The sequence below is a fragment of the Bubalus bubalis genome, chromosome 17 (assembly GCF_019923935.1).
Source record: "Bubalus bubalis isolate 160015118507 breed Murrah chromosome 17, NDDB_SH_1, whole genome shotgun sequence".
In the NCBI taxonomy this organism is placed as follows: Eukaryota; Metazoa; Chordata; class Mammalia; order Artiodactyla; family Bovidae; genus Bubalus; species Bubalus bubalis.
This window is the reverse complement of record NC_059173.1, coordinates 67,071,107-67,097,717: the sequence shown is the minus strand read 5'-3', so window position 1 is coordinate 67,097,717 and position 26,611 is coordinate 67,071,107. Positions and strand designations below refer to the sequence as shown.

Here is a 26,611-nt window from a genome sequence, read left to right as displayed (position 1 = left end):
ATCTGCAAATGAGTTTTACTTCTTTTTTCCAATCTGGATTCCTTTTATTTCTTTTTTTTCTCTGATTGTTGTAGTTAGGACTTATGAAACTACAATAATAGTAGTTTATTATGTTGAATAATAGTGGAGAGAGTGGGCACCCTTGTCTTGTTCCTGATCTTAGAGGGAATGCTTTCAGTTTTTCACCATTGAGAATGTTTGCTGTGGGTTTATCATATATAGCCTTTATTATGTTGAGGTAGGTTCCTTCTATGCCCATCTTTTGAAGAGCTTTTATCATAAATGGATGCTGAATTTTGTCGACAGCTTTTCTACATCTATTGAAATGATCATATGGCTTTTATCTTTCAGTTGTTAATATGGTGTATCATATTGATTGATTTGCATGTATTGAGGAATCTTTGCATACCTGAGATAAACCCAACTTGATCGTTTTAGTGTTGTTGAATTGTTTGCTAAGGATTTCTGTGTCTATTTTCATCAGTGATACTGGCCTATAATTTTCTTTTTTTGTGAAGTCTTTATCTGGTTTTGGTATCGGGGTGATGGTGACCATGTAGAATGAGATTGGAAATGTTTCTTCCTCTGAAATTTTTTGGAAGAGTTTGAGAAAGATAGGCATTAGCTCTTTTCTAAATGTTTGGTGAAATTCACCTGTGAAGCCAGCTGGTACTGACCTTTTGCTTTCTGAGAGATTGTTTAAATCAGAGTTTCGGTGTCAGTGCTTGTGATTGGCTTCTTCATAGCTACTGTTTCTTCCTGGTTCAGTCTTGGCAGGTGGAATTTTTCTAAGAATATGTGCGTTTCTTCCAGGTTGTTCATTTTATTGGCATGTAGTTGCTCATAATAGTTTCTTATGATCCTTTGTATTTCTGCACTGTCTGTTATAGCCTCTCCTGTTTCATTTCTAATTTTGTTGATTTGATTCTTCTCTTTTTCTTGTTTCTTGATGAATCTGGTAATGGTTTGTCAATTTTGTTTATCTTCTCAAAGAACCAGCTTTTAGTTTTATTAATCTTTACTATTGTTTCTTTCATTTCTTTTTCATTTATTTCTGCTCTGATATTTATGATGTCTTTACTTCTGCTAACTTTGGGGTTTAAAAATATGGAATACTTCACAAGTTTGCGTGCCATCCTTGCACTGGGGCCATGCTAATCTTCTCTGTATTGTTCAAATTTTAGTACACGTGTTGCTGAAGTGAGCACAAGAAGGGCTTTTATATTGAGGAGATAGTTGTAATGTGTTGTGTTACTGTCACTTGTGACCTTTTTGTTTTTCTTGGTGCTTCAGGATTTTTATTATGTTGGAGGTCGGTCTAGTGGAATGAACATAAACCTTGGCTCAGACATAGCTGAATTTCAAACATGTTACTAAATCTTACTGACTGTAAACATTCAGGCAAATGACCTTAATCCAAGGCTGTTTCCTGTTTTATAAAATGGGAATAATGATGTCAGGATTGTAGATTAAATGAATGTGTTGTACATAGCATAGTGTTAGCTCCTAGTAGACACTCTGGGGGAAAAGGCAATGGCAACGCACTCCAGTACTCTTGCCTGGAAAATCCCATGGACGGAGGAGCCTGGTAGGCTGCAGTCCACGAGGTTGCTAAGAATCGGGTACAACTGAGTGACTTCACTTTCACTTTCGTGCATTGGAGAAGGAAATGGCAACCCACTCCAGTATTCTTGCCTGGAGAATCCCAGGGACAGAGGAGCCTAGTGGGCTGCTGTCTGTGGGGTCGCACAGAGTTGGACACGACTGAAGTGACTTAGCAGCAGCAGCAGCAGCAAACACTCTGGGAATGTTTGCTGATGACATGAATGTAGTGGAAGTATCTTTACTAATTTGAATATTTTAAAAAAATAACAAAACAGGCTTCTGAGAAACCTGTAAGATTCCCTACTAATATTTTATTTTTTATATCTGGAGTAATTGAATTGCTGTAGTAGAAAAACAAAGACATATTTTATGGCTTTCAATTAATTATTACTATCCTTTTGACTTAACCCTCTACTTTTGTCTAGGGGAAAGGAATAACTTCAGTGTGAAGGATTCCTATCCAGGAACTTGGAAGTTCTAAGAAACATTCCTTCAAATAAATCTGAAAATCATTAGTTCTGGAGAGCAGTGATAACCATTGTTATTGACTTCCCAGTTATTTGAATGGCTGAGTTTAGTGGTAAAATCCTTATTCCGTCGTCACTGTGATAAGGAATTCAAGTTGTGACTAACCCACAAGGCTGCCTCTTAGTTTTAGATTGAGTGTACAACACAGCATTGTTTGTACTGAAATTGAGGGTGTTTGGAAGTTTGAGAATGTTGTACAACTACTGCCTTGTTAGGTTTGCCCAGAAATGCTGTTCTATAACCTGAAAAATTTTAAAAATTTCTCATCTGAAAAATTACAGGTCATTACGTAAGGATCTAGTTTACTGATTTAATCATTATTACAGTGTTGCTTTATTTTCATGTACACAGAAAAGGTCTTTGTAAGAAAATCATACTTCTTACTGTTTAAAAAATAATAGCTTAGTCATTACTAAAAAAGGAAGAATGGTTTTGAGTGAATTATATTTGTTTCTTCTTGAATTTATGATTGGGCTGCTTCTTATAATTAAGGTGGCGTACCTGGTAAAGAATCCACTGCAATGCAGGAGACCTGGATTCAATCCCTGGGTTGGGAAGATCCCCTGGAGAAAGGAAAAGCTACCCACTCTGGTATTCTGGCCTGGAGAATTCCATGGGCTGTGTAGTCCATGGGGTCGCAAAGAGTTGTACAAAACTGAGTGACTTTCACTTTCACTGTTGTTTCTTTGTTTCTTGGTATTAGTAGTGGTGATGGTTTTTGCTTTTTTTTTTTTTTTTTTTTGCTTTTTCAGTCACTATAGACATTGGTGCGGAGAAGGCAATGGCACCCCACTCCAGTACTCTTGCCTGGAAAATTCCATGGATGGAGGAGCCTGGTGGGCTACAGTCCATGGGGTGGCTGAGAGTCGGACACGACTGAGCGACTTCACTTTCACTTTTCACTTTCCTGCATTGGAGAAGGAAATGGCAACCCACTCCAGTGTTCTTGCTTGGAGAATCCCAGGGACGGGGGAGCCTGGTGGGCTGCCGTCTATGGGGTCGCACAGAGTCGGACACAACTGAAGTGACTTAGCAGCAGCAGCATAGACATTGGTGAGCAGTGATACAAACAGGCTAGACTGAAGTTTATTTTACCTGGTTTCAACTATAATTATGTAACTTTTAGAAGTTTATTTATTTATTTTTAATCCACATACCTTACAAAGGTCTAGCTAGAGCAGATGTTTATCTCATTTTTTATAAACAGTATCTTTTTAACTCTGTTGTTTAGATGCATGGTTTATGTCTTTGGTCAGCATTGTGTCCCCAGTGCCTGGCACATGTTAGAGTTTAAATCTTGTGTTTTTTCAATTCAAATACACATTTTGTGAAGACACCTTGTGTGCAGTGCATTCAGGCAGTATCTTCCCCCACTGTGTCCACTTAGCCTTCCTGCCAGGAATTTGAAGAGGAAGATGGAGTGATTGTTTCTGAGAGTCTACCTGTGAACAGTGTTTCTCTGGCAAATTTATCTAAAGGAGGTCATTGTTTTGCCTGAGAGCAAGAAAAGAAATCCAGGCAAGAGTTACCTGGGTTCTAATTGTATGGATACTGACTGGAACTTCCCAGGGACCCAGGCGGGAGATCAAGCAACAGCAGATGAGAGCAGGATCCCTAAATTTATAAAAAGCAAATAACAGGATGACATTCTTTACCACGTGTGGTTTACTACAGTTGCCATGCTAAAAATATGCTCTCCAAGATGGGAACCCTGTTTAAAAAACAGACTCACCAGTTTTCTATAGACAATCCATTTTCTATATTATAGTGGTATGCTTTTTCTGAAGTTTAAAACCTTGTAAAAATGATAGTGAGGCAGAGTAGAGGCCAAAGGTAAAAGATTTGAGTCGGTGCTTGCTCACTGTGATGGTGTTGAGACTTTTCTTAAAGATGCTGATTTATTTCTGAAATTAGCAGATTCTGGCTTTCTTTCATCCTGTGATCACTGGCTCTGTAGGTGGTGGCTTCAGATGTTTCCTCTAGTGTGGTTGCTTATGTGGCCACATCGTATTCTTCATCCAAATTCTCTCTACTTGCCACAGGATGTTTCAGGATTTGTTGCTATCTTATCACCTATGGGCCCAGAGCAAAGACCTAAGCCTTCTTCAGCCTCTAACAGTCTTATATTGGGAGTCAAGGAAGGCAGAAAGGTTTTTGCATTGTCTTCAGTTAATTGTACATTTTTAATTGAGGTGCTTTTATCTAAAGTGAAATGTACAGATGAATTTTGACAAATGTATATACTTATGTATATGTAACCATAACCAGTACCTCTTTTGACATAGAATATTTCTATCACTCCCCATATTTCCCTCATGCTCATTCCATTCAGTCCACACTTAGGCAGCTACTGTTGTGATTATTATCACTGTAGATTAGTTCTGTGTATTTGTAAATGTCATATAAGTAGAAGTACATAGTGTTGCTTTTTCTGTTTGACTTCTTTTGTTCAACATACTGTGTCATCCGTGTTGTTGCATGTATCAGAGTGCATTCTTTTTTGTCTCTGTGTACTATTTCATTGTACAGATACAATTCAGTATATCCATTCTTCTGCTGGTGAATATTTGAGTTGTCTTCAGTTTTTGCTGTTCTGAATAAAGCTGCTATAATACAAGCATTCTTGTACTGACCTTTCTGGTAGACGTCTGTCTTGGTTAGGTACCTAGGAGTGTATGTGCTAGCCCAAACGGTGTGTGTTTTTATAAGAAACCACCAAGGGGTTTTCTCCGGCGGTGAGACTGTTTTATAAGCCCAGGAGCCAAGTACAAGAGTTTCAGTTGTTTCCTGTTTCCCCAACATTTGGTGGTGTTTGGTTGCTTTTAATTTTAGTAATTCTTGTGAATGAGAAGTTGTTTTTGCATGTGATTTAATTTGCATTTCCTTGATGGCTGAGGTTATTGAGTACATTTTCATATGTTTATCAACTGTCTAATAGTCACCTATTAGAGGGTAAATAGTCAACTATTTGTGTTTTACCCATTTTTTCCACTTTTTAAATATTTGAATGGTGAACAGCTGAATTACAATATTGACTGAATTCTGTGATCATTTACCTTTCTAACCCAGATTTCAGCTTTCATATCCAAACCTGACACCCTTCTTGCTCCAAGCAGTGATGATAACCACTCTACCTAAAAGACTTGTGGAAGTGAAGTGCAAGTCACTCAGTCGTGTCCAGTTCTTTGCAACCCCATGGACTATACTGTCCATGAAGTTCTCCAGGCCAGAATAGTGGAGTGGGTGGCCATTCCCTTCTCCAGGGGATCTTCCCAACCCAGAGATTGAACCCAGGTTCCTCGTATCATAGATGGATTCTTTACCAACTGAGCCACAAGGGAAGCACCGAAAGACTTGTAGGAGATATTCTGCACAGTCGTCGAGATTTTTCAGTAGACTTCAGTCTTAAACTATCACAAAGAAATAGAAATATCTACTAACAACTTTAGATGGACACTTATAGTTTTATGTTTTAAAAATCTGTAATCACCAAGCTTTTTAGTTTATAGACTGTGAGAAAAGTTATTGAATATAAAGGCAGACCAGTGTGTACTGAAGCTGGATGGAAGTGAGACCAGATTAGGTGTGTCTTATGTACTGTGCTTAGGAGTTTAGGTTTATCCTACAGAGCAGTAGTTTTCAGAAGTTCTGCAGAGTCACCCGAGGGTTGCTGATTCTCTCTGTGCACGCTGTTTCTCTTCTCCCCTGCTCTCTCTTTACCTGTTCAATGCTTTTCTCTCATTTGAACAAAGCGTTCAGCATGTAAAAAGTTTAGCAACTGCTGCTAAGTTGTTGACATTTCCTGTTCTGGCAGCAGTATAGAGGGTAGATGAGAGGGGCAGGAGACAATGACAGGGAGATTATTAGGGACGCTATTCAAATCGTTTGGGCAAGAAGCAGAGAGCATGTGCTTATTAAACAGTACTAGAAAGGTGGGATCCAGTGTAAGGCTATTTAAGAGGTGGACTCAGGTAGACTTAGGGATGAAGTAAGTGGGTGACAGAGATGTGGGGACAGGCAAGGGTAGTTTGTAACAGATGATGGGAAGCAGGATAATATCCAGATTTCTCCTTTTCCCCCTTATTTAACATTCAGAAAAGTTCCAAGTACAGTACTAAGAATTTATTTTGCCCCAGAACCGTTTGATAAGTCGTCAGAATGATGTTGTCACCCTCAGACACTTGAGTATGTATTTCTTATAAACAGGGACATTCTTCTGAATAACCACAATATAACCATTAAAATCAGGATGTTGGTATATTAGATTGTCTGTTCTTTAGACCCCATTTGAGTTTCACCAGTTGTTCAAACAGTATCTCGTATAAGGACAAGATTCCATTCAATATCATGTGTTGCATTTATTATCATGTATCCAGAATAGTCCCTGATCTGTTTTTTTTTTTTCCCCCATCCCTTTAACTCCTGAAGATTGCAGGCCATTTTGAACTAGGACCCTTAATTTGAGTTTGTTTCCTGTTTCCTCATTTGTGGATTCAGTTCATGGATTTGTTGACAGGAATATCCCAGGAGTGATGCTGTGTTGCTCTCATTGCTTCCTATTAAGTAAGCGTAATTTCAGTTTGTCCTAATACTGATATTCACTTCCAGCCTTCCTCTGTATTCTTACACTGGGGAAACACTTAAAATTTATTTTATCAATGATTCGCGGTAGCTTGAATAGTTAGGATGTAGATACAGTGATTCATTGGTAATTGTCAGTGCTCTTTTGAGTATAGAATGCTTTCCCCCCTGTGAACATGTTTATATTTGGCAAATTTATTAACCTCTTCTTTTTGTGTAGTTTCTTCCTTCCTACAAAGGATGTCAGCTCCAATTCAAGTTAATTGAGCAGACAGAGGAAATTCGTTTTTTCTTTTTTTTAAACTTTACCTTCTTAACCTTGTCCAAATAGGCCTTATCACAGATTTTTGCTATTTGAAATCCACATGAAATACCATACATGTAAGAGCATTCCTCCTTTCCGCCCCAGTATTCAGGACTAAACATTTTAGCCAACTTTTCTTGGGAAAAATACAACGCCCTGGTAATTAAGCTTCGCTTACTTTGACTTAATCTATTTTAGGGAATTCCCCTGTGGTCCAGTGGTTAGGACTTGTTGCTTTCACTGTTGAGGGCCTGGGTTCAATCCCTGGTCAGAGAACCAAGATCCCACAAGCCACACAGTGTGGCCAAAAAAAGAAAAGAGGTTAATCTCTTATCATTCCATGAATTTTGAGAACTCATAAGAAATGTAATACATTTCATGTAACTAGCTTAAACCAAAATGGGACTTAATTTTTCTTAATGTAGACTCAGCAGATTTAATTTAAATAAAGGTTGTAAATTAATTTTAACAACATGAAAATTTATTGACAGTGCTGAATAGTAAAGCAACCAAAACCATAAGCCAAAGTAATATGAATAAAAATATTGTCTAGACACAATTTTATATAAAACTTTGAAAAAGCATTTGCTTATTCAGTGACATGGTCAAGTTCAAATATAGGCCAACCAGTTAGAAAATTACTTCTTTTATTTCAAATATAGGCCAAACAGTTAGAAAATTACTTCTTTTATAGGCTCATATATGCTGAAAGTATTGTTTTTGAATCTTAAAAATTATATTTACCTCTTTATTATAAATTTACCTTTTTAATGTAAAAATTGTATTTATCTCATGTGCTTGGTTTTTGCTTTAGAAATACCATTCAGGGTCAAACATGAGATAAGCAAGCGCATACAAATTTTTCTTTCAACTGAAATGAGAGCAGTTTTTTAGCTTACTATTTTAAATGTTCACTGAATAAATAAAAGATTGTTCAAATGTATGAGAAGTTGAAACTGCAGCATAATGTTCATTGTTTCCTATGAATAGCAGGATATTCTTTTCTTCGCAGAAGTCCAGAACTTTTCTGTGCAGATCAGTAAAACTCATCTTGAATGTATTAGACTGCTGTTGCTTTTTTTGTTTGTTTTCAAGTCAGCTTCTCGCAATCAGATGATTCAGGAAAAGAGAACCTGTTCATTGATATACTTGTTTTGAAAGGGAACAAACCTGAGTTCAGTGTGTCCTGTGGCTTCCCCAGGTGGTTTCTCATGAGACTTGAGACTTGCTGGTATCTTCTTCACTGGAGCTCCAGCAGCAGTGGAAACATTTCAAGTTTTCTTTTTTGTAACACAGTGTTTTCCAGAAGGGTATTTTCCTTTTAAATCCAAAAATCTTGTCCCTTGAAGTCAAAACCATTAGAGACTGAAGAGTGTGAAATCTGCAGCCATTCTTCATCTTCAGAGTATTACTATAAAGCAAACTCTATTCTTCTGTTGTCTTAAAAGGACTCCTTTCAGCTCACATACCCTGTTGAGAACTTTTCCTTAGCTAAGCCACTGGATTTCTTCACATAGCAGATGATATTCTTTAAATATTCTAGAGTGAAATGGCCTTTGTTTAATGAAGATAACCATTTTGTGGTGTCTTCCAGAACATTTTTATATCATCCTAAGTGTTTTTGACAACAGTACATGAATACCTTCTGTGTGAGGTCAGGTTCCCCAGAGAAACAGATGTGCAGGGAGTCTCATCCAGACAGAGTTAGCTGTTGGGGCATTCCTGCCATGCGCCGTCGTTTGTTTGCTGGGGAAGCCTAGAGGAAGCATGGCAGGTATTACTGTTAGAGTGGATTCCAGGATGAAGTAGCTGAGGGCTGTGGAGCAGCTCTGCTCCCATAGCAGATTCTGTTGAAGGGGTATCTGAGCAGTGGCCCCCACACCCTGAATATCCGTGTGGGCTCTGACACCTTCCTGCCTTCTTTTCCACTGTATGGATCCCTCCTCAGCCTTCTTGGTCAGGCTCTTTCCTCCCACCATCCCCCACACACACCTGACTCCACTTTATGGCTTTAGAATTGAATTGCTCAGGGGAGAGGATAGTAGAAGGAAGTTGAGAGGGCAAGCCATTCAGATTTTCTAAATCTGCAACTGACTAGAATACAGTTCCATTCACTGAGAGAAAACAGGAAGAGGATCTAAGAATTCTGAGAGTGTACAGGAATTTGGGTTTTAAAATAATGAATTTGGGGCAACTGTGGGATATCTTGATATAGCTAGTGGACTCAGTGTAGGAGTTTGGCTGGAGAGAGTGGAGTTGGTTGTCATTAACTTCTGTGTGATACTTAAAACCCAAGGTTGCAAAGAAATTTCAGAGAAGGTAGGACCTGGCAGTGGAGAACAAAGGTGCTGCCTGGGGAACAATACCAAGGAAAGGATGATCTCAAGGGAAACTAAGAGGCATGAGAGTTGTAAAGAGAGGGGAAGTCATTGACAGTCATGTAAAAAGCTACAAAAAGGGTAAAAGACCCAGTGGGATTTGGCAACAAGTTTGAAATTCAGTTTCAGTTTAGTAAACCCAGATTGCAGATGTAGTGGAGTTGAAAGGGGATGAGGAATTAAATGTGGCCAAACAAAACTATGTACTGTAAGTTAAATAACATACAAAAAGTAGATATTGTCATGTGAACTGAGAAATAGTTAGGCATCCTTTCTAGTAAAGATGCATGTGATTGATGAGGCGTGTGAATTTAAAATGTTCAGTTCAGAATCCTAAAACTTAACGAATACTGGCTGCTTATATGAATACTTGTATGATTTGCCCTGTGTTGTTAATCTACAGCACTGAGAATCTGTTCAGCCCATTTTGCAGTCCCTAAAACACTTTCACTTTTAAGCTGCACATATGATTTCCCAGTTGGCTGCACTATGTGAGATGTGGAACTAGAAATACTCAACAAATTATGTGTTTTTGAAGTAGTAATCTTTTTAGTCACACATTTTTTATAGCATGTGCTGAAAAGAGCAAAAAAATTGATAAAGGTAAAAATTATTTTTATGACTTAGAGGATGATAATTTATAAAAAATATTAAGGTTTTAGATTTATATCCTCTCAATTTCAAGAGTACTGTAAGCGCTTGTTCAGTACAGATCACAACTTTAAAAACTGTGTTTTAAATAATTGGTACTTTTTGGTATCTGGCTTGTAGGTCTTCTTTAATGAGGAAAAATTGCTCAGCACATGGCTGGCTTTAACAAGATTTAATAACTATTTACTCAATAAATGTGTTGAGGACCTACTAAGCCAAGCATTTTTGTAGGTCCTGAAAATACTGGTGAAAAAGGCAAGTCTCTTTCCTTATGTAGCTTAAATTCTAGTGGGAGGAGACAGATAATATAGGAAGAAATTAATGGATAGATAGATGGGCACTGTATATAACAGACAATATTCCAGTGTGTTGATACAGTACTGTGGAGAAGAATGAAGCAGGGCAAAGGGGAAGGGGGAATAATGTGATGCAAGGGAGTGAAAAATACTAGCAAAGTAATGCTCAAAATTCTCCAAGCCAGGCTTCAACGATACGCGAACCGTGAACTTCCAGATGTTCAAGCTGGATTTAGAAAAGGCAGAGGAACCAGAGATCAAATTACCAACATCCTTTGGATCTTCAAAAAAGCAAGAGAGTTCCAGAAAACATCTACTTCTGCTTTATTGACTACATCAAAGCCTTTGACTGTGGGATCACAACAAACTGTGGAAAATTCTGAAAGAGATGGGAATACCAGACCACCTGACCTGCTCTTGAGAAACCTGTATGCAGGTCAGGAAGCAACAGTTAGAACTGGACATGGAACAACAGACTGGTTCCAAATCAGGAAAGGAGTATGTCAAGGCGGTATATTGTCACCCTACTAATTTAACCTATATACAGAGTACATCATGAGAAATGCCAGCCTGGATGAAGCACAAGCTGGAATCAAGATTGCTGGGAGAAATATCAATAACCTCAGATATGCAGATGACACCACCCTTATGGCAGAAAGCGAAGAAGAACTAAAGGGCCTCTTGATGAAAGTGAAAGAGGAGAGTGAAAAAGTTGGCTTAAAACTCAACATCAGAAAGCGAAGATCATGGCATCCAGTCCAATCACTTCATGGCAAATAGATGGGGAAACAATGGAATGTATAAGACACTTTATTGTTTTGGGCTCCAAAATCACTGCAGATGGTGACTGCAGTCATGAAATTAAAAGGCACTTGCTCCTTGGAAAAAAAGCTATGACCAACCTAGATAGAATATTAAAAAGTAAAGACATTACTTTGCCAACAAAGGTCCGGCTATGGTTTTTCAGTAGTCATGTATGGTTGTGAGAGTTGGACTGTAAAGAAAGTTGAGTGCTGAAGAATTGATGCTTTTGAACTGTGGTGTTGGAGAAGACTCTTTCGAGTCCCTTGGACTGCAAGGAAATCCAACCAGTCCATCCTAAGGGAAATCAGTCTTGAGTGTTCATTGGAAGGACTGATGCTGAAGCTGAAACTCCAATACTTTGGCCACCTGATGTGAAGAACTGACTCATTGGAAAAGACTCTGAGGCTGGGCAAGATTGAAGGCAGGAGATGGGGCTGACAGAGGGTGAAATGGTTGGATGACATCACTGACTTGATGGACATGAATTTGAGTAATGGGAGTTGGTGATGGACAGGGAAACCTGGCGTGCTGCAGTCCATGGGGTTGCAAAGAGTTGGGCACGACTTAGCAACTGAACCGAAGGAAATGAGTATTTAAAATAAGATTATTAGGAAAAGTGAGTTTATTAAAGGTTGTTTGAAAAGAGTCCTAAAGAAAATAATGGAAAGAACCATGCAGATATGTCAGGGAGAGCATTCAGGCAGAAGCTTTATCCAGTGCAGAAACTCTGAGGTAGCAGCATATTTTCCTCTTTAAGAAAGAGCAGGGACAGAAAGAGTGCAGCAAAGTGAAAAAGAGAATAGCAGAATATGAGCTCAGAGTGATGGGATGGCATATATCATACAGGCAACAATTAAAAATAACTTTCATTGTGAGTGAGATGGGAAGCTCTTGGTGGATTTTGAGTAGCAGAGTGATACTAAGTAAGTGGTATTTAGTATGTTTTCCAGATACTTACTTTTAATCAGTTTGAGCATAGTGATTAATAATAAATATTAATTTGTCATATAGAGAGTTCAAAATATGAAGTTGGAGTTTTACTAAGTGGTGTGGTCAGAGAAGAAATCTTGGTGATTAGGGAGTCTCTTTTAGGATTCAGGGACAAACCAAACCTGCTTACAGAAAGCGATTCCAAGCTTTGATGATGAGTACAATTTGGTTGATTTTCCTGCCATCTATGTCTTAAAACTTCTTAAATGACTGCAGATCAATCATAGTGGTTTCTGAAAATGTTAGCATTGCACAGTCGTTTGGAGACGTTGGCAAATTTCTTAGATCACCCACTGTACGTCAGGTAACCAGTATTCCTCAGTGACTCCTGTGATTTCAAAGTTAGTCTTTGCCTGGGAATCTTCTTTGGAGGCTCACAACTCTAATTCCCTCTGAGATAGGCTCTCAGAGCTCACTTTAACAGCTATACTGTGTCTGCTTTATAACTCCTTTAGGCAGCCTAATATAAACAGTTCAAATGGTTATGAATAATCAAACGTCTTTTGTGAAACAATGTTCATAAGCAACTGTTAAAAGTTCATGAGAAACTTTAAAAACAAAAAACACTGAAATTAGGTCTGAAGTGCTGTTAAATTAACCAGCTATAATGACTAAAAGTCACCTATATTTTTTGGAACTTGGGGAAAGTCAGAGTATTTCTCTTTTATCTCAGTAACCTAATTATTGAATTTTTTTGAATAGCAGTTATCATAATCGGTTCAGTTCAGTCGCTCAGTCACGTCCGACTCTTTGCAACCCCATGGACTGAAAAATACCAGGCTTCCTTGTCCATCACCAACTCCCGGAGCTTGCTCAAACTCATGTCCATTAAGTCCGTGATGCCATCCAACCATCTCATCCTTTGTCATCCCCTTCTCTTCCCGCCTTCAATCTTTCCCAGCATCAGGGTCTTTTCCAGTGAGTCATTTCTTCGCATCAGGTGGCCAAAGTATTAGAGTTTCAGCTTCAGCATCAGTCCTTCCAATGAATATTCAGGACTGATCTCCTTTAGGATTGACTGGTTGGATCTCCTTGCAGTCCAAGGGATTCTCAAGAGTCTTCTCCAACACCACAGTTCAAAAGCATCAATTTTTCAGTGCTCAGCTTTCTTTATAGTCCAACTCTCGCATCCATACATGACTGCTGGAAAAACGGTAGCTTTGACGAGCATCACTTCCTTTAGATGCCCTTAGTTCAGGCCTCTCTGGACTTTCCTGTTGCCAGGAGAAGCCTGTGCTCCCCATTTGATAGGAGGAGAAGTGGTACCCCTGCTCCCTTTTCTGTCTCCAGCCATTATTTTACACAAAGTCTTAATATGGGCTATCTGCTCTTTTGATTCCTATGTGAAAAATTTAGTGATGAATACCTATATTGAGCTTTTAATTTCTTTGGTCATTTATCCTTTGTAGTTTACCAGAACCGTAGCAAGAAATAAGTAATGCTGTGGCTTCTTCACAGGTAGATATCTCAGAATACTATGTGGCTCTTGAATCACAATCGGTGTACTATCTACAGGATTTAGATACAGTACGTAAATCCAGCCTCATTATTTGAAGGTTCTTCATTTGTGAATTTGCCTACTCATTAAAATTTATTTGTAGCACCAAAATTCAGTACTTATGGTACTTTCACAGGAATTTGTAGATGTTTGCATGCATAGAGTGGCAAAGTATTTGAGTCACCTTCATGGACTTTCCCATCTGAGGTTGAACAAGGTGACATTCTGCTTTCTTGTTTCAGCTTTCATATCCTAAACAAGTGTCCATTTCATGGTCTGTTTAGTGAAATATTTTTCACTACAAGCTTGCCGTGCTTGTTATGGTGACTTTGCTGTTTAAGATGATCCCTACGCTGCTTTGAGGTCCTGCCTAGTGTTGTGATGTGCCTTATGGAGAGCATACCTGTTAGATAAGCTTCATTCAGGCTTGAGTTCATAGTCCTGTTGACTGACTTCAGTGTTAATGAATGTATTATATATTATTAATGAATAGCATGACTTGAGAAATACACATAGGAAAAGATTATGTATTGATCAGTTGGCAAAAACGTGACTAGAGGCTTGCAGGAACTTAGTCTTGTATTTCTGTTGGAAACACTTGTTTGGTATTTATGACAACTTTATAGAACACAATTACTGTGAATAATAAAATTTAATTAAGCATAGTGATTTATAGAGACTTCAGGTTTAACCATTTCATCATTCCTTCTCTCTGAAACCATTGTTTTAGATTTGTTTAAATACATGCATAAAGAGTTGTATTGTAAAATTTAATTTTACCATAGGTTCAGGTTAAAAGTCATTGATTGACATTTTTAAACATTATCCTCTAGAAAATTAGGGGCTTCCCAGGTCACTCAGTGGTAAAAATTGCACCCGCCAGTACAGGAGATGCAAGAGATGCACATTTAATCCCTGGGTTGGGAAGATCCCCTGGAGAAAGTAATGAGAACCGACTCCAGTATTCTTGACTGGAAAGTTCCCTGGACAGAGGAGTCTGGCAGACTACAGTCCATCGAGTTGCAAAGAGTTGGACACGACTGAGCACACATGCTCTAGAAAATTAATCTGTGCCTGGAATATATATACTGAGTGCTCAGTGAGTGTTTTAGAGTGATAATCTTCTAGCACTGTAGTGATTCCGGTTTTGGAGAAGAGGCCAGTGTCAGTGTCAGGACTTGGGCATATTTAGTTATGCAGACTGAGGCACATGAAAGAAAGCCCAGTTGAATGTCACCTTCTGGTTCCTGCTTTGCTGGGGTCGCACAGACTCGGACACGACCGAAGCGACTTGGCAGCAGCAGCAGCTTGAAGCTAGCAAACTTGAAAAATACTGAATCTCTTTGAACTTTTTCACTTTGTCTGTGAAGTGAGGAGCGTTTTCAATTTAAAATTTCCATGATTTTCTTTTATCAGTATTATTCTTGACCTTAAATCATTTCCAGTCTCATCATGCTCAGTTGTCAAAAAAAATCATGCAATTTAATGTCAAAATACATTAGCCATCAGAGTTTGTTTTATCGACCTCAAGTTCAGTCTCACTGGTTATTGGTAAAAATGTAAGTCATGTATTTGATATATCTTGACATCATATACTGGTAAGATTCAGAAATAAAAGAACACTCTTAAAGTTTACATATTTTTTTTTTAGGGCATAGGATTCTGTTTGTTGGTGGTTGTGTTACATATGACACAAGTGTCCTAAATCATACAGAAGTTTTCTCTAAAAAAGTTTAAAATTAGAATTTTGAAAAGCAAAAACATGCTTTTATTAATACCCCATTTATGAACATTTCCTGTATGGCAGTTTTCAAGTTTTAGATTATGGGTGCTTAATTTTGTTTTTTTTTAATAAACTATTTTAACTATCTTTAAAATTTTTCCCCCTTAAAAGTGTTTAATAGTTGATTCTGATTTCCTATTAGTTATTAGATATTTATTATTTTAATTTGGTCATTGGTTTATTTAATAGATTATTATTAGAAAGAATGAATTTCCTAAAATACTGTTTTTTAAAATTAATACCAACAGAAAGTGAAATTTTTTTCTCTTAATTTCTGTATATTTATTACTGTTTTCTACTCTCAAAATGAGTCAGAAAAATCCAACCCAATAAAATTTGATGCATAAAAATTTTTATGTAAATCTATTAATTGGATATTTTCAGTCTCTTTAGATATTCTAGAATTCTTGTAATTTGACTTTCCACTTTGTTATTACATATTTTTTATTGACTTTTCTTTAAATCTGATTCTTCTACTTGGATATACCATTATTGATCTATAAGAATTGGTATTACTTTGAAATCTGTTTACATGCCTCAGTGTAAATATGCGGCAGTAATTTTTACTGGCTTAACACGTTTATTCTCTGTTCTCAATATAACACTCAAGTTATACGACGATAGTCGTTTGTGTTGTCGTTCATAATTGAGAAGTGTTCTTTGTTGACCAATACTGATACTATTTGAGAAATGCCAGTTATAAACTTTCTATTTGTTGATAGGTAAACTGCTTACCAACAGTCTCCTCTCTTCTTTACACACATTCTTTATGATTTGTTTTATGACCTTTGTTCTCTCTCTCTCTTTTTTTATTTTGGTAAGTTGTTCTTAATACGTCATTTAACCTGTTTCAATCTTGTGAAAATACGCCTGTTAGGTTGGGTGCACAAAGAGCGACTTTTTGGAACTTGTGTTACACCAGGCAGCGTCGCTTACCTCACGTTGTTCTGTGCATCAGTATCCAAGTAAAAAATGTTCTTGTTAGTGTTAGGAGAGCTAAACTTTAGACACAGTTACTAGAGCAAGAGTTTGATTCTAGCTTTGAAGAAAACCTGTGTATAGCAGATTTACCGTTAATACACAGAGGTACTGCATGTGTGCGTGCAGGTGAATGTGTGCGTGTATTTTTCATTTTTATGTTATTTTTAATCTGACTTCCTTCCAACTGTTCCCACATTAAGAAATATGGTGAAAGAGATAAATTTAAAGTATTTAATTAATACTATTTTGCTTTCCCAGTCTCTTAATTCTACTTTTATCAGTATCAGACTTCAACTAATAGAAACTGCTTCTATAGTAGTGACTTGCGTGTTACTGAATGCAGTGGTCAGTTCTTTGTCGTCGTCCTACTTCATCCATCAGCCATTCTTGTCATCATTTACTTCCTCCTGCTGGGTAAGCTTTCTCAACTTGGCTTCACCAGTACCACTCTTTCTTGGTTTTCCTACTTAGTCATCTTTGCTGGCTATTCCTCTTCTTTTAGGATGATGGAGTGTCTCAGGGGTCCATCTTTAAAGCTCTTTCTTTATTTGAACTTCTAGTGTAATTAAAATTCAAGAATTTTTCCCCCAACTGTAGCTTATTTCTTAGAAATGATTATAGAAAAGAAAATGAAATACTGCTGTTTTAAAACTATCTTTTGGACTTTCTTGACCCCATCTTAAAGCTTGCAGTGAGACCTGTGGAGCTTTGGGGAAGTGACCATCTATTGGCAAGGACTGGGAAAGTGGATAAGGCTGTTTTATTTCAATATCATTGTAACATAAAGTAGTTACTCTTGGGACATGATAGAAAATGAATATTGTATTTCCTTCTCTTGAAATCCTTAAAGATATTTTTTAAAGGAATTGTATATGAACTTGTGTAGCGTGCTGGCATTATTTTCTGTAACCTCAATTATGTCCATGTAGATATTTGCAAAGGATGAAATCTAAGAAGGAACGTTATGAAAAGATTCTATATCAGGTCAAATTTTAAAGCCACTGTTTAAAGCATAAAAGTGAACATGCTTGATACATAAAATTTGAGAAATACAGTAAAAATTGAGTTAAAGCACCTATCTTACCACTGCCTAAATGCAGTTTATATTTTGAAATATTGTTTTCAATCTAGTCATTATGCAGTTTAAAAATCATTCTGTGATCGTATAGTGTCCTGCGTTTTGCCCTTCACATAGTATAACATCCATGTTTTCACAACTTTTTTTATGAGCAACATGTTTAGAGGTATTTAGTTTAGATATACTAAACATATCCCATCTCATGGGCTCCTTTGTCTTGAACATTTGGGTTTTGATTCTTTTAATTTGCATTTATGTTTATTTTTGTTTTTTGTGGATAAAGCTGCAGTGAGTATCCTCTGCATCACTTTTTTTTTCTGTTTTAGGAATACTTCCTTAGGATAGATTGCCAGAAGTGGAGTGACTGGGTCAGAGGGTATGAACTTATGAATTTTTTTTTTCTTTTCTTTTCTTTGAAATAAACTTTTTAATTTATCTGCTGTCTGGTTGATTTATATTCATTATGAAAAACAAAAATCATAGTGATTATATTTGGTAACTCAGAAAACTGTCTAAAGGCAAACTTCTGTGATCAGAAAAGTTTGGGAAATTCCTAAGGTTTAAAAAAAAAAAAAAAAAGCCTTTTAATCTTGGTTTATCTCAGCATTTCCTGTTCTTAACTGAGCATTGAATAGGTTTTTTCTGATATACTTTTTAACATTTTGTGGAAGTTTGGTGAAGGGTATAGTTTATGAGCTACTGATCTAAAATTTAAGAATATTTTGTTGGTTAGATTGTGTTGTGTTGGTCAAAGCAAATAAACTATAAACCTTCGTTCTAAAATTATTTTTAAAAGGAGATTAAAATAAAGCTATTTACTATATGACTCTTGTGTATCTTTATAAAGTCTCATAACTTTTTAAAGTTTCTATTGATTTCAAAAGAACATCTTAATGTCTGCATGGCATCTAATCTTTTTACAATCTGTATTAAAATTTGGAGTACAGACATACAACATGAAAGTAGAAGATCATGTAGATTTAAAAACCTTTCTTCCCCCCTCATTTTTCTCTACAGAATGTGAAAACCTTTGCATCTTCTGATAGCCTAGCCAAGGTCCAAGAAGTAGCAAGCTGGCTTTTGGAAATGAATCAGGAACTGCTCTCTGTGGGCAGCAAAAGACGACGCACTGGAGGCTCTCTGAGAGGTAACCCTTCCTCAAGCCAGGCCGATGAGGAGCAGATGAACCGTGTGCTGGAGGAGGAGCAGCCCAGACACCAGGAGGAGGAGCACGCGGCGAGGAATGGGGAAGTCGTGGGAGCGGAGCCTAGGCCTGGAGACCAGAACGATCCCCAGCAAGGGCAGCTGGAAGAGAACAACAACCGGTTTATTTCCGTAGATGAGGACTCCTCTGGAAACCAGGAAGAGCAAGAGGAAGATGAAGAACATGCTGGTGAACAAGATGAGGAGGATGAAGAGGAAGAGGAAATGGACCAGGAGAGCGATGACTTTGATCAGTCTGATGACAGCAGCAGGGAAGATGAACACACACATAGGAACAGTGTCACAAACTCTAATAGTATCGTGGACCTGCCTACTCACCAGCTCTCCTCCCCGTTCTATACAAAGACAGCAAAAGTGAGTACCTTCAGTCTGCTCTTCGCCTGAGAAGTTTTACATATCCGTGTTAATTGTGGTGAAACTTTCCTCACAGTCTTTGTATCTTTGCAAAATTAATATTCGGTTGTGTAGTAATAAAATGAACCAGTTTTTCTTTTTTTTTTTTAACAGAAGATATTAGAAATCCTGGTAATGGGATGGTATTATTAAATGGAGAGAAGGCTCCTATTACTATGAAAAATCATTAATACCAAATTTCATCATCAACTTTGTCCCTGGGACAGGGGTTAATAGGGTGTGTGCAGTGGAGAGGGTTGGAGTGAAACATGATTTGTGTGGATCAAGTAGTGAAGGTCTCATTTACCAAGTGCAGCTGGTCTGATGGGCTGTGTACTCACAGGCCTTACCCCACGGCACAAGTTACCAGAAGTTACGTCAAATTAGTTTTCTTATTATGGTGATTATTAAGGTATATTCTTTGTAAACAGTTTTCTCTTTGTTATGTAAACAAGATGAAATTGCTGTTTGAATATTAGTATTTGGTTATTGAGGAAATCTGAGTATTTTCAAAAGTTAAAATACTTTAGATATCAGCATGTTTAAGATTATGAAACGTGTTTTCTGCATTATAAAACAGTAAGAATGTATGGTGCTATCTTCGCTACTCTTCTTCTTCTAGTTATTTTATTAAAATGAAAACATTTCGGAACCCCAGAGGAATTGGGTTTTTTCTTGACTCCATGTTAGTTGAGCACTCCATTTGCTTCTCCACACAGTTTGAATACTAACCATAGGGTAACTACACCATTTTGGTTGGCATTTGACTGTGAAAAATAGGAGATAATATGAAGATACACTTAGATTCCCAACTTTCTGTCAAGTTTCTGCCAGTTTCCCTTGCTTATAGTTTTCCTTTCCTTTTCTGGGAGATAGCTCTGTTGTATCTGCCTCCTTATCCCACTTAGTTGGTGGTAGCTCATGAAATTAATCATAGACATGTTTTATAAGGTGGACATTTATACTCCTGTCTAAACTGGAGGAATCCTATCAATTCAGGGACTTAACTAATCTAGTGCTGAGGAGAACAATTCCATTTTATACAGTCCTTGGAGGCTGTGCCAGTTAGAGACTGGATACACTCCTACTATCCACAACTATCGCTGCTTCCCAGCGTTATCCTTGCTGCATAGGCAGGGAGCTGCTGTCTGAGGGCAAGGGGCAAGTGTTTGGGAAGCTGCAGTAAATCAGGAATTGCCAGTGCCAATTCTTTGCCATGGCATATGGACTTATTTCCTCAAAACATTCCTGGGTATATCACTTAAAATTGCGGGCAGGGACTGTGGAGAGAAAGCAGCATTTCTCTCACTTCCCAGTCTTTCTGTTATATTCCCTTTCCCCCATCAAATTATAGTCAAAATGAAATGATACAGTGTTTGGGCTTTGCTTCAAAATAATACCAAAGGGAAGAAAAAGGAGGGTATAGATTGGCCATGAGTGGCTAATTGTTGAAGCTGGTTTACAGGGACATGGAGTTCGTGGCTGTTCTACGTAGTTTACAAAGTATGTTTAAAGTTTTCGGTAATAAAAATTAAGTTGTAAAGACTATGAATACATACACACCCAAAGTTGAAAATAGAAGTTTTCTTTACGTACCTTGGTCTTATTGACTAGCTCCTAAGTCAACTAAGTCAGAAGTGCTGACTTCTCTTCTGCATTGAATTTTATTTTCTCTATATTTTGGTGCTATTGAATTTACAGGAAATTCAATAAGACATCATGTGCATTTTGCTGGAGTTAGAATTTATCTTAATCAATATTTTAGGCAGTGTTGCTATCTAATGGTCTATATAAAGAGGAGAGAAACTAAGAAGAATTATACTCAGAATGAATGAGGTATGTAGCATAACTTCTATCCTGTTTTTCCCCTCAGGCTTCTTTGCTTATAGATCTTTATGTTTGCATGCTTTCTGGTTCTTTATTATTTAAAAATTAGATAAAAATCATGAATATCCATATAGAATAGACTGTGAGTTAAACATATCTTTGGAAAGGAGCATTTTAACTCAATATTGTACTTATTTTACAGACATTAAAAATAAATATTGACTGAAGTAGTTTATTCTCACACTCTTACTTGCTTACTTTTAAATTTTATTTCGCCCATAAACAACATGCAAACAGATTTAACATCATTCTCTTTAACCTGACTTGACCAGCAATGAAGTAGCTTAGACACGTAAATGCTTTCATTGCTATATCATTTTTGCTTCGCCTTGTGAATTTTAAACTCTTTCTAAAATATGTTTATCCCTAATTTCCCTAGCTCGTCTGCAGGTTTACATTCTGTTTAGTTGGTTTGACCTAAGAAGGAACTGGCTTCAGCTGGTGGTTTTCATGCCTCTTACCACCCCTGTCTCAAGGTGTTGGAGTGGGGCTTTGGCTTGAACACTGCTAACGCAGCTCCACCTTGCTGGTAAGGCCCAGATCTTTCAGAGTGCAGTTTGCTCAGTTCATGTCCCCATCTCTGGATCTCTCTTCCTTGAGGTTACTGTCTTAAAAGAGGGAGTTTATGTACATCACCTTCTGAGGATTCAGTTGGAGGAAGAGGGGTTTAGTATTTAATTGCATTATCTTATTTAAGAAAGAAGTTTAATCAAAGCTAAGCCTTTGTCAACAGTGCACAGCTATCAATGAGTTCTGCTGCATTTTAAATGAAAAACTAGAAAAGCAGCTGGACGAAACATACCCTTGTCCCAAAGGAGAAGCCATCATAATGTTCAATAGGAGAGCTTGCAGCACACAGATCTGATGGGCGCTTTATCTCTCCCTCCCTTCAAGATAAAACGGTAAACAGAGCTCGAGATATGTCTCATACAGAACTCAAGTCTGTTTCCCCTTATAACTCTTGAGTTGTGAATACAAATCATTGTGTTGTACGCACAGGGCCACAGGAGTGACAGCAGTAGGGCTAGATGTGATTGTGTGTATATGAGAGAGAGTGTGTCTGTGTGTGTGTAACACGCTTTTGATATGCCATTCATTTTTAGGTCATTTGCCTTCATAAATATGGCAAGAAAAATGTAAAACTATTTGATTGCCAAGACAGAGGTACCCTTCTACAAAGTAGGATGTCAGTCTGAAATTAGCTTCTTTCCCATTTTGTTTGTTCTTGAAACACTTCTTCAAGATCATTCCCAACACTTTTTTTTTAAACAACATTTTAAAAGCATCACCTAGTACTATGTTGCTTCAAAAGAAAATATCAGTCACCCATGTGTATAAATCCTTTAAATATAGTAAATAGGGGAAAACTCTCATTATTTCAAAATTATTTTTGAGCAGCTCTTAATTACTGATTATTATAAACATGACACTTTAAACACATTGTAACACAAGACACTTTTACAGATATTACCCTAAGCCACGGTTTCTTTGAAATCTTCTTAAACCATGACTTCAGAGAAGAGATGTAATAGTTATTTTAAGAATTCCATTACAGTTTTACCCAGCGTATCTTTCAAATGTTTTTTTGTGTGTGTGTGTTGGGGAGCAGTTTCTTAAACATAACCTTTGGACCACTAGACTAACTTATTTGTCATACCTGAACATGCTATATGTATACAAATATGATAATAATGAGAAAAGCCATTTTTGGTGCTTCATTGCATTGATTTTTTGAAAGCATGATGGAAACTATCAAAACTCCTAGGACAATCTGTTTTCTGCCTAGTCACCAAAGATTTATTCTAATGGGGCCCTATATCCATAATATAAGTTAAAAATTCCAGACTTTCGTAATGTTAAAAGTCAAGGGTAGTAGCAGTCAAGAATTGGTGTTTATTATGTCCATATTGTGTGCAAGTTTCTATGACAGTTATGTCAAAATTTCACTGTGTAAGTGGCAAGAGATTTTAAGTCGGATTTGCCTAATTAAAAAAAAAGCCCTTTTCTTTCCATGTGCTATGCTGACTCCTATGGTAGAATTTGGCAAACATTATGAAACAAGATTTTCAGAATACAAATCTGTTCAGGTTCTAGACTCTGGAGTGTGGTAACTTTCTAATACCATATCACATTTTAAATCAACAGAGCTGTCCTTTAGAGAGTGCAGATTGCTTAGGTAGGTGCTTTCCTTTGTGATATTTAATGAGTATTAAACTTAGGAGGACTCAAGGCTAAATTTGTAACAGGAAGAAGTGACAGTTTGAAGCTGATAACATACCAGTCTCTCTGGAGTCCATCAAATGTGCTTCTTAATTAGGGGTTGTGTGCTATTTCTGTAAATTTTGTTAGTCTACTTGTAAATTCTAAATTCAACTTGGTAGGAATAGGAATGCCAGGTAGGAATGCCCAACTCTTCCCTGGGTCAACAGCCTTACCATATTTTTAAAAAACAAGAACTCATTTTCTGAAGAGATGTCTAGCCCATACAAAAGACTCCTTTCCCATATTTAAGGTAGAGTATCAAGTCATTTTCTACTAAAATGAAAAGCAAATAAGATTACCATCAGACCAGGTCTCGTACCCTCCTGACCTTTTGTGAAGAGAGCTACGTTTGAGCACTGCTTCATGCTTCTCCCATGCCTGTCATAGTGCCTTCTGTTTGTTCTCACCTCTAATCTGCCTTTTCCCCGTCCTGATTGTTAGATTTCTCCTGGTAGTGAAGCAGTAGTGTGTGTGTCTGTGTTGCCCCCTCCATGTGGCATGTGGGATCTTAACTCCCCAACCAGGGATCAAACCTGAGTCGTGCCCTGCAATGGAATCCCAGAGTCTTAACCACTGGACCACCAGGGAAGTCTCTAAGCAGATTATTTTTCAGTTCTTTCCCCCTCAAATAAGATGTAACTGTTTTGAATACATATATATCTACATCTATCTATCTATCTATCTTCAAAGAAGCAGTATGTCTAGTGTCTAGGGGCCTGAGAATTTTCTTGTCTCGAGGTTCTAAACAGTAGGGAGCTAGGCACAAGGATCACTAGCCAGTCAGGGAATCAGAATTACAGTTTTGTTTCTAGTCCAGCATCTTCCAACTACTCCCTTGAGCCAGAGTAAGTGGCAAACTTTGTAGGACAGTGTGGCTAACACCTGAAATCTAATAGGGCTCTGAATTCTCCTGTATTTAGGGAGAGTTCTAGAAAACAATGACCACATCAGGAAGTCCCTGACCTTGTCTTCATGTAAGACAAAGAACCGAATTTCAAATTCTGTTCGTTGGAGAGAGGTCCAGAGGACAGGTATATTGAATAACATATACTGGGAAACAGCCCAGCAAATAGCCATGCCTCCTCCATTTGTGCAGGATGACAGACTGGAAAACATTCACTCAGCCCGGTTTATAATCCAGTTTTGAATGTGTGGAGAGGATGGTGAAAGCGGACAGAAGGGGGCACACCGGAGGAGCTGAGTTTCCCCTACCATAGTGGAGTGAAAAGAGCTTTTCAGACTTGAGCTGCAGTTCTGGTTTTGCTACTCATTATATGGCCTTAAATATGCAATCTCATTGAACTGTTTGCTTTATCTGCAAAACAAGACTATAACACCTACTTCACATGTGTTTTTGTAAGGACTGAGTGAAATGATTTACGTGAGGCAAGCAGTGTAGTGCCTGGGACACGCAGGTCATTTGCAGATGTAAGCCTGCAACCTCATTTTGTCCGTCTGTCTGTCATCCCTCATCCCTGATCTCTCAGAATACACTTCATTCTGCCACGCAAGATACCAATCTGTGTGCTTTTTATGACCTTTAGTATTCAGTTATCATATCACCCTCTAGTGGAAAAAGTTATTAATAGAGAAACAGATAAATGCTTTTAAAAGGATATGCAGGAAGAGTGGGAACATACTATAAGCTGGGCCCATCTCTAATAAAAATAGAACCCATTTCTCAGTGGATGCTTTTCACAGCTCTTCCTAATTGATAAGTATGTATCATTTCCTTCTACTAGAATTTGTCAGTTTCTCTAAATTTTCTTCTTCTCAACCATCTGTATACTTAAATGCTTCGTGAATTTTACAACTGGATGCCAAAATGAACTTTATGGTCAGTTTCTGACTAATTCCTCTTGCTATGCTATGCTGTGCTATGCTAAGTCACTTCAGTCGTGTCCGACTCTGTGCGACCCCAGAGATGGCAGCCCACTAGGCTCCCCCGTCCCTGGGATTCTCCAGGCAAGGACACTGGAATGGGTTGCCATTTCCTTCTCCAATGCATGGAAGGGAAAAGTGAAAGTGAAGTCGCTCAGTCGTGTCCGACCCTCAGCAACCCCATGGACTGCAGCCTTCCAGGCTCCTCCATCCATGGAATTTTCCAGGCAAGAGTACTGGAGTGGGGTGCCATTGCCTTCTCCTCTTTGTGCAATTTTAAAAATACTTGTTAACATTGTTTTAAACTATAATAGCTCTAAATGCTGATTATATTTAAATCTGTATCCTATTTGCTGAAAATAATTAATTAATTATTGATTTTAATTGTAGACCAAAATGAATCTCCCCACAGAATGGAGAATTTAAAAGACTTTTGATAGTGTTCCATTGATTTGTACTTTATGCAAATGATAAACTTCTCTGCTGCTGCTGCTGCTAAGTCACTTCAGTCGTGTCCGACTCTGTGCGACCCCATAGACGGCAGCCCACCAGGCTCCCCTGTCCCTGGGATTCTCCAGGCAAGAACACTGGAGCGGGTTGTCATTTCCTTCTCCAATGCATGAAAGTGAAAAGCGAAAGTGAAGTCACTCAGTTGTGTCCGACTCTAGTGACCCCATGGACTGCAGCCCACCAGGCTCCTCCGTCCATGGGATTTTCTAGGCAAAAGTACTGGAGTGGGGTGCCATTGCCTTCTCTGAAACTTCTCTGAGGTATGCACAAATACCACAGATAGTTATACTTAAAATATTCCTGAGGCAGGTTATTTTATATGTATTTAATTAAAATGAATGATCTTTATTAATGTTTTTGTTGGTGATAGGGAAGACGGTATGAAGAGGTTAACGGGATTCTGTTTTTACTTTGGTAGGTAACTCCAAAATTATGTCTCAAGGGCCCATTATTCACCTAGGCCTCAGTCCTGCATTTCTAGCTGCGTGTTGGACACTGTCACCTGAGCGGTCCTCTGAAAACTAAAACTACTATTTCTTTCTTCCTACCAACTTCTTATTTTCCTCTTCAGATTTTCTGGTCTCTTAACATCCCAGCCTTCTATTCATAGGGTTAGGTTTGGGTGAAAAAATTGTTTGACTTTTTCTTATTATCTAATTCTGTGGATCTGTGAAGAGTTTAAGACATTTGAACACTTGATCTTCCTTTTTCTTACCCCCAGGCATTTGTAGGATAAAAATTGAAGAATCAGGTTTAAAAATCTCAAAAGCATCTTTACTTAATGTTTCTGTTTGCCACCAAGCTATAATGCCATGTCCTTGACAAGTGTTTTGGCAATATGAATGATTGGATGAATTAAAAAAAAATAATTTTCTTTTTGGCTGTGCTGGTCTTCATTGATGCATGGATCTTTCTGTAGTTGCGGTGACAGGGGCTTCTCTTCATTGTGGTGCATGGGCTTTTTGCTATGGTGGCTT

General features: G+C 37.8%; 1 protein-coding gene and 1 non-coding gene across 9 annotated transcripts in view; one reads left to right on the top strand and one right to left on the bottom strand.

Moving 5' to 3' along the window:
* FBXW7 (F-box and WD repeat domain containing 7) overlaps positions 1-26,611 on the top strand; it is a 230,164-nt gene that overhangs the window by 115,914 nt on the left and 87,639 nt on the right. For 7 of the 8 annotated variants that reach the window (XM_044930530.2, XM_044930529.2, XM_025268177.3 and 4 more), the window contains 2 exons: positions 17,804-17,853; positions 18,495-19,055. In XM_044930530.2, coding sequence (XP_044786465.1) covers positions 18,564-19,055 — 492 coding nt within the window. In that variant the 5' untranslated portion in view covers positions 17,804-17,853; positions 18,495-18,563. Of the gene's footprint in view, positions 1-17,803; positions 17,854-18,494; positions 19,749-26,611 lie in introns of those variants that run through there. The other variant, XM_044930531.2, reaches the window with a different exon arrangement.
* On the bottom strand, positions 1,102-1,208 carry LOC112580039. Its single transcript, XR_003104396.3, has one exon. It is a non-coding gene; the product is annotated as a U6 spliceosomal RNA (small nuclear RNA).